The sequence below is a fragment of the Etheostoma spectabile genome, chromosome 2 (assembly GCF_008692095.1).
Source record: "Etheostoma spectabile isolate EspeVRDwgs_2016 chromosome 2, UIUC_Espe_1.0, whole genome shotgun sequence".
Lineage (NCBI taxonomy): Eukaryota > Metazoa > Chordata > Actinopteri > Perciformes > Percidae > Etheostoma > Etheostoma spectabile.
In genome coordinates, this window is record NC_045734.1 from 14,373,144 (window position 1) to 14,381,652 (window position 8,509).

The window sequence follows — 8,509 nt, forward strand, 5'->3', positions numbered from 1 at the left end:
GTGTGTGTGTGTGTGTGTGTGTGTGTGTGTGTGTGTGTGAGATGGCGTGGCATCACCCTACCATATATAGTGGTTTTGTGCAAGGCATAGGTATAGACCTTGTCATCATCATAAGCTACAAATACTCCTCTGTCAGCATGCCAGTTGTCCCACAGCACTCCTGTGATGGTCGGTGAGAAGTTTGGGAGCTCATAGCAGGAATCTGTTGCCTGGGTTGGACACACACACACACACACACACACACACACACACACACACACACTCCAATAATCCGGTCCAATAATCCATACTGTACTGTATGTTTAGCTGTATGCATGCATAGATGTGTCAAGTAACCCCATGTACTGACATTTGCAGGGGAGAGCAGAAAGCCGCTGTTCTTGTCGTCAATGAAAACCAGCCGTGTACCGTTAAGGTCAGGGAAGACTTTCCTTACACCAATAGAATGGTTGTAGCTGTTCACAGTCTCCCAGTCCTCCACTAAGACACACACCACATTACCTGACTGACAATCAGATAGACAGAGAGATGAAAACATCCATTAGAAAAAGGGATAAATGAAGAGCAAGATAATAAACACAGGATTCAGGATTCCATTCATTATTTGTGGTGCAGTTTCCTGCTAAAAATATTTTAATGGGCTGACTGAGGTGAGGATGTGCTGAGCCTTACATCAGTGCCGTAGTATAGGAAGTCAGCAGTGAGTGCATGGCAAAGGATCCGACCTTTTCTGTCATCGTCTGGAAACAACTTCATCTGCTTCTTCTCCTCTTGGTCTTTGCCTTCAATCTAAACATACACACAGACCTGTAGTATATATTCACACTAAAAGTAAATGGTGAAGGCTGCTCAATAATATATATAATTGGTCAATAAAAAGAGAAACAAAGCACTGACTTACCATGTGCAGCTGTACTTTTCCCTCAAACAGCGCTGCTGCATAATCTGAGTTAAGGCACATGCTGGCTATTGTCCCCAAATACTCAATGTCCTTCAGCTTATTAAAACCTGAGGGACAAACCAAAAGGTTTACACTTATTCATCCACTCATACTCACTAACCAGATAACATAACACGCACGCACGCATGCACTCGCACACTTACCAGACAACATAACACACACACACACACACACACACACACACACACACACACACACACACACAAACACCCACACACACACACACACACACACACACACACACACACACACACACACCAGGTTCACGGTCTACCAGGGCGTAAAACCAGGCTCTGTTGTTCATTCCCACAGCCACATGGTATGGTCCCATTGCAATGAAAGTAGGCTCTACTTCCACTTCTATGGTCACAGGACGCTCCTGAAAAATACAGTGGATCAAAGACAGATTGGAGGTGGGTTACCCCCAGTTGTAACACTGCTGACTCAGTCTTATGTACTGTATCTCCCCATTTTATTTACTCTCATTTTTAAAAAAAACCTTCCCCTATCAATCTCTATCCTAAGCTCACTTATTTATCATCCAAACACAATTGTAGATTATTTTTGGGTCATGGCTCATTACAGCATGAATACCCTTTTTAGCTTCTAAAACTTTGGTGATTATTTTACATTTCTTACTTTTGGAAAATGGATTATGTTTTTCTGTTAGTCTGTCTTACAATTAGTTAAAAGCTAAGCCAGGGGTCAAGGAATAACTGACTGCCTGACTTAGGGTCACTGTGTGGCAATTTATAGAACAATTTTGCTCATGTCCCCTGAACTCCTTGCATCTTTTTACAAAACTCTCCTCAATTGCTTCATTAAATTTTCTCTAATCGGGACCCACAATTTGAGTTTAACATATCTGGATCAAGACAGGTTATGCATTTGTCCTTTTATATTCAATACCACGGGATTTAGGTATTCTCCATACTATGGCTGCCATTAACCAAACAGCATTACTGTGTATCACTAAAGTAGAAAAAGTCTACATATCTTCTACTGGTAAATATATTTTGGGAACTGTGCAGCCTTGGTGGAGGGATGCACTTTCTGTATTCATTCAATCCCTCTCAAGTGAGGTTTGTAATGTAATTATGTTTCTATTACAGAGTGTGTGTGTGTGTGTGTGTGTATGTCTGTGTGGTTTGGTGTGGTGTGGTGTGTGGGGTGTTTTGTGGTCGGTGTGTGTGTGTTTGTCCTCACCCCCTCTACCTGGTTGGACACAGTGACCTCCAGCAGGGAAGTAAGATAGGCCAGCCGGGTTCCAAAGCTGCCACCCAGGATGGGCAGCTTGGTTAGAAAGACATGGAGTGTTCCTTTCTGGGTGGAGACTGCTAACAGCTGGCCATCGTCTGTCCAGTTCAGCTGGTCCAGACCTGGAGGAGAGTGAGGGGACAGATGAATAAGAAGTGATTCCAGATGGCTCTCCAACAGTATAGATGAAAAAGAGGACTGTCTCACCTTTAGTTTCATCGTCCAGGCGAACTACATTGTTGATATCATTGAGCTCGGACAACTCATGGATCTTTATGCTGCAACAAGAAGAATGTGGCTTTAGTTTTTCCACTTACCTAAACATAAACAGGATTGGCTGTGTGGATTCTTTTGAAAGCCTGTGTGTACCTGTTGTCCCCACATGAGGCAGCCTTGTTTAATGCTGGCGAGATGGCCACACTGTTGAGACTATGGTTATGGTTGTGAGCCTGATAGAGCTCATGCCCAATCTCCCTGATGTGAGTGGAAATAACCACAAAGTATCCGTGGGAAAAGCCAATCAGTATATACCCGTCACCATACCTTGAAGAAAAACACAGAGGAAGAGCACTATTTCAGCCCAAATATCTCACTGCATTGATTCAGTAGTACCAGTGTTTTGTTAGTGTGTGATCATGTGCTGTACCAGCGGTAGGACACAATGTTTCCGTAGTGGCGCTGGAAGGTCAGCTCTATCCGGTTGTCAGGGTCACTAATATTGAAGAGCATCAGTATCTTCTTGTCCACAGAGACACTCACCTGAAGGTTTAATATTTGCAGGAAGGTAAACACATGCCATGAAGTCAAGTTCAAACAGTTATATAATTCATACAAACTTCAAGTTTGTCTAAAAGTTGCGCAGTTTAAACAGGTTTTCACAATGAAAGTACATGGCAATGCCAATGGTGACTATTTTGGCCAGGTATGAAAGAAGTTATAGTGCACTCCATTTATCTTAGAACTCGGAAGCTGTTGCTGGGAATGACGTCACACCCGAGTGGAATTTACAAGTCAGATTTTTATTGTTTTACTTTTGTTGTGTGTCTCTAGCCAGGTAAACCATTGTTAGCAATGCCAGTTTATAACAATGCATTATGCTGTTTTTGTGGATACAAACAGCAAAACATGTCCACAGATAGAAAATGGACAGCACAGTGTCTATGACAGATTAAGTAAGACACAAATAAAACAGACGTGCTTATAACGATATGTTACTCCAGCTTTTGCAACTGTTGATGCAAGGAGCAGCCACGTTGGATTTTTAGCTCGGAGTACTTAGTGATTGTCGGAGTTCCAAGCTTGGAAATCAGAGGTCAGGGGGCGTTGTCCGACTTTGACCTCGAAAAATTCAACTTCCGAGTACAAATGGAAAGCACTATTTACTGGTGACACTTCAATTCAATGCAATAAAATGTGAACAAGTTGTAATAAATGTGTGATGTAAAAATTATTGAAGAATGTGGAAAAATTAAAGCATGGGAAAAATTGCAGAAAAAACACAATCTTACAGTGCTCTCTCCTTGACCAGACCTTTCATCCGTCTTCATCACTGAAAAGTGTATCTCAGCAGGCTCACCGCGAAGTGTTGTCTGGAAAAAGAAAATTAACCATATATATATATATATATATATATATATATATATACCATATACTGTATTTGATTATAATACTTGAAGGACTCTTTTTTTCTCTTATTCAACTTTCTCGATTGCAGTTCTGTCATTTTTCAAAATTTGTCATCTTATATTTGTTTATCTCGTACTTCTCTGTCACATACAGTATGACCAATGTATGATTACTTAGTATTCACTATTGTACTACCAGGTAGTACTATTGTACTACCTGCCTGATGGTGTCTCCCTCATGATTGCTGACGCTCAGAGTGTTGTCTTCACTTCCCAGAGCCAGTAGATTCTGAATACTCCAGCAACCACAAGTGATCTTCTTGGTGTGTTTACCTGGCATGTGTGGTGGGAAAGGGAGAGACAATCAATCCAACAGAAGTGACTACTACAAAACCATGAACAAGCATCTGTGCAGTTGTGTTGTGAGTGAATTACCCAGTACAGGGATCTTGCGTGAGGTCTGTTGATTGTAAATCAACAGATTTCCTTTGACTGTACCAACTGCTAACAGTGGGCCCAACTTTGACCACAAGATAAAGGACATCTGATCTCTGTTGAAACAAATAACAGCAGAAAAAACAGAGTGTTAGGAGTGACTACCTACAATGCTACTACTGTCATCCAAACTAAATGACAGTTGCTCTGTTTGAGCAACACTGTTTGGAATTATGAATGAAACACTGGCATCGTATTTCCAGAGAATCAAGCCAATGCTAACTTCTCCCTCTTTGGAAATGCGATTGATGCTTGTCATACCTCATGCCGCTGTCTATCTGGGATGTTTTATTGACGCTGGCATCCCATAGGTAAATGAAGCTGGACTTTGCAGCTATAACTGCCAGAATGTCCCCATCCTTATCCCAGTCCATCCCCACACAGCGCCTAAGGGGGGTTGGAGTGAGAAGAGAAGTTGAAAGGAACTTAAAATACTTTTAAATAGCAAGAGGTAATCACCTGGAGCTTTTCGATTAGACAAAACTGGAGCCATAAATGATTTTCTCACACTTACCCCGGAAGGTTAAGTTCAGTCCACTTGTGTCCATGTCGATCAAATATTTTCACTGAGTTGTCCTGTCTGTACAATTAAAAATATGCATATTTTAGGTACTGTGCTGACGTAAATAAGAGACGTGTATAAGAAAAGTAGATTATTACAAAGTTCTCTTTGGTTTGTACTCACCCTGCAACAGCAATAAAATTACCAAGGGCTTTCTGCCACTTATACAGCAGGGTAGAACCCGCCCAGGCTTTGTCGGCGAGGATGAAAATGCTCTGTGGACACATAGATTAGGTAACTTGTAAAAAGACATACACATACTTATTTCATATCAACCGAGATTAGAGTGTGGTCTAGACCTAGTCTGTCTGTATAGTGTCCTGAGAGATCTTCTGTTATAATTTGATACAATAAATAAAATGTAATTGAATTTAAAATTAAAATAGCATTCATAGTGTTCTGCATATACTTTCAAAAGTTTTGAACACACTTTATTTCAGCAGTTTTGAGAAACCAGAAGCAATATTATTGTAAATGTGCTGTTCAACATGTAGAAAGTAAGTAAGGTGTAGGCGTAAGTGAAGACTTAAATTAAACTAACTAGAAATCCCATCATCCTTGATTTGATTTTATGCTTTTTCTATCTCTGTGTTTTTGCAGATTACTTCACTAATTACACATCAAAGTAAATTTAGTAGTTATGAGCATCACTTCTCAGCAGGTAACAATGATGATGAACAACTGCTGTCACCTGTTGAGTAGTGACATCACTTGAGTAATCTTAGTTTGGGCTTGAAGAATGCACATTTTGAATGGAAAAGCTGCATTACAAACTGGTGGCGTAGATTTTGAAAGAGGTTTTAAGATTACCCTGCAGGAAAGATCTGATGAAAGATAGTATCAAATTGTGTTATAAGTTCAGGGTACAGCGTTTTTGGAGTTTAATCCATACTAGGGACTCAAAAATCAGGGTATCACAGCCTCCCTAGTTTCGCAACTTTATTAAAGTTTAACATACAGTTCGTGTGGCAAAGCTTTTGTTTCCAAACTTTTCTCACTTTTTTTATGCCTATCAATAAGCCTAGATGTTCAAAGATAAGTTTGGGCAGTTTCTTACTGTCTTATAAAAATGTGTTTTGGTCAAAGCATAACTATAAAAATATCAAACTACTTAACATTTTGTTGACAGTGATAGCAGTACCCCTTACACAAATGTGTTATCTGCAACTGAGTAAAATGTATATAAATGTAATGAATGTAATACAGAGTGACAAATATATGATTCTTCACTTGGCCTAAATCCATGTCTTACTTGTAACTGTTGATCATTTGTAAAGTTAAAATTACTTTAAATGATTTATTTAAGCTGCTTAAAATGTTAAACGGACACATGCCAGACAGCTCCCACACATTCTCTTGTGTGTATGAATTATGTAGGCTAACATTACCACTTGGACACACTGTGTTTGTGATTATTCGGGTCATTAATAGCCACAACAACGTGCTATCCTGCTGTCTTAATAAAATGCATGGATGGCTTAGCCTAACATTTAGGAAAACTGCGTTCTATATTAAGTTAAAATCCCACCTAAAAACCCACATCGTTAGATGACTTTATTAAATAGCTGGTTTAGCTAACGTTAACGAGCTAACGTTACGCTAGCTTGGTTAGCTAGCTAGCTGGCTGAAAACAGTTCATATGACAAAACCCAACACAGAACTCTTAAAACCAAAAGTAATGCTGGTATTTACAAAAATCGCTGGTACTAACCTTCATCGTAATGCCGTTTAATCAATTAAACTTTAAACCGATATTTCTGTTCAAAACATCTTCAACACAACTGTTATGTGTATCCCACAATGCGTCACTCTGAAGCGTCCGCAGAAGCTGCGGCGATGTCATAGCAACCAGCAGCCAATGAGGTGCCTCCAAAGCAGAGAAGGGAAATAATGAGATTGATGGAAGAATGTCATATATTTTAGAAACTTACGGTTTTATAGCTTGGTAGAGTAACCTGAAAGCCAACAACAACAAACAAAATACATTAGTTTAAAAAACTTAACTTCACTTTGTCCTTTCATTTGTTTACCACAGTTTAAGGACACAAACTAGCTAGCTGAAACATTAAAGTGATACTTTCACATGAATGTAATAATAATTCTAATCAAAAAATACTATAGTAATATTATTCTGAAAAGGGGCATTCTGCATAATACATACTTTTACTTGATATTGGTTTATTTTAGTGTTAATGCGTTTGTACTTTTATTAAAGTACTGTTTAATGCAAGAAGATCTGCGTACTTCTTCCACCATAGCTGACATACATTGTGCACAGGGAGTGAAAACGACGTTACACCACAGGACATCACAGCAGTTTCTGTGATCCTAATACTATGTGCTTCCATCCCAGATCAAGTAGATGGCAACCTTGCACAATGTTTAGGAGTTCATCATTCCTTTGTCCCCAGAGTTCCTAACATCTGCTCGGTCCCAGCTAATCTTTTCTGATTTCATGTAAGCAATCAATAATGCTCTTCGAAAGAGAAGACACACCATCTTCAGCTTCTCCAACTCTATAGTGTGCAGGCTCAGTGTACTATCCTTCTATTTATCTGAAATCAATCTCAAATGTTCCTTCTCTTGTGTTATTTTGTTTTAAAAAAAAGGCAAAGGAAAACACTCTGGTGACACAGCACCTTCTGTACTCTCCCATATAGTGATAGAAGGGTGACAGCTTACGTTTGCTGTACAAGTGAAATGCCAGCTGTGTGACCCAAATATTCCTCACTGTTCTCCGGCATGCCGAAGCAGAATGCACCCTGCTGACTCAGATCTCATTAAGATGCACTGAAAGGAGCAGCTGTATATGATTTCCAAGCAAAACGGTAAAATTAGAGCAAACACATAAAAAAATAAAAATAAAGTGGGTGACAGAATAATGTTGAGAAATGTTTTTTTTTGCCAGGGAGACAATAAGTATTAAGTGAGCAGAGAGACTTAGACTTACATTTAAATTGAAGTATTATATAATCCAGTAACAAAAGAAGAAATATAAACTATTTAATGCAATTTGTCTTGTAGTCCTGCAATGAATCATGAACACTGATTTACTGTGTGTAATTAAGGTGTGTTGAGGTCAAACCTCACGTTTTTGCAGCTGCAGAGGGTCAGGGTTCTAATGGTGTTTTTTTTTAGTTAATTTAGCTGCTCCTTAAGAAGATTACTATAATTCAGTTATCCTGTAGGGATTATACAGGTATTGTCACGGTATTATAAAGTACTACTCAAGCATTCACGTCTTGCAAGACTAGATTTTGTAGATTATGTCAGTACTGCAGGACGGAACTCCTCTTCTGATATGGGTTGGTTGACTATTCCCATGTGTACTTTGGTGAACTTTGAGAAGTTCTGTACTGTACCTATATTTTTTTAATAATCATTGCTGTATTAATTAGAAAAAAAGTCAGGTATTTGGTGTAAGTAAAAACTATCATAAGACTGCAGCTTCAGAACAAAGAGCAACACAACCATGCTTGCAAAGGGCAGACCATGGGTGGTGGGTGAGGTCTCGCTGGAGGTTTGGGTAGGTTAATGTGGGAGGGAGGAAGATGTGAATAGCCTTAGCCGCATACATCATCTGTGGTGAAATTGCTCAGAGGACTTGCT

General features: G+C 39.4%; 1 protein-coding gene across 1 annotated transcript in view; it reads right to left on the reverse strand.

Moving 5' to 3' along the window:
• wdr19 (WD repeat domain 19) overlaps window positions 1-6,745 on the reverse strand; it is a 32,459-nt gene extending 25,714 nt beyond the window's left edge. Inside the window, exons 1-16 of the mRNA XM_032537710.1 lie at window positions 6,612-6,745; window positions 5,024-5,115; window positions 4,853-4,918; window positions 4,600-4,725; window positions 4,279-4,394; window positions 4,061-4,176; window positions 3,727-3,807; window positions 2,865-2,977; window positions 2,588-2,761; window positions 2,426-2,496; window positions 2,168-2,340; window positions 1,220-1,340; window positions 902-1,008; window positions 673-789; window positions 350-505; window positions 62-209 (exon numbers count right to left, since the gene is read on the reverse strand). Of these exons, the coding sequence (XP_032393601.1) occupies window positions 62-209; window positions 350-505; window positions 673-789; window positions 902-1,008; window positions 1,220-1,340; window positions 2,168-2,340; window positions 2,426-2,496; window positions 2,588-2,761; window positions 2,865-2,977; window positions 3,727-3,807; window positions 4,061-4,176; window positions 4,279-4,394; window positions 4,600-4,725; window positions 4,853-4,918; window positions 5,024-5,115; window positions 6,612-6,617 (1,783 nt within the window). The 5' untranslated portion in view covers window positions 6,618-6,745. The remainder of the gene's footprint in view (window positions 1-61; window positions 210-349; window positions 506-672; window positions 790-901; window positions 1,009-1,219; window positions 1,341-2,167; window positions 2,341-2,425; window positions 2,497-2,587; window positions 2,762-2,864; window positions 2,978-3,726; window positions 3,808-4,060; window positions 4,177-4,278; window positions 4,395-4,599; window positions 4,726-4,852; window positions 4,919-5,023; window positions 5,116-6,611) is intronic.
• Between the last annotated feature and the right edge of the window lie 1,764 nt (window positions 6,746-8,509).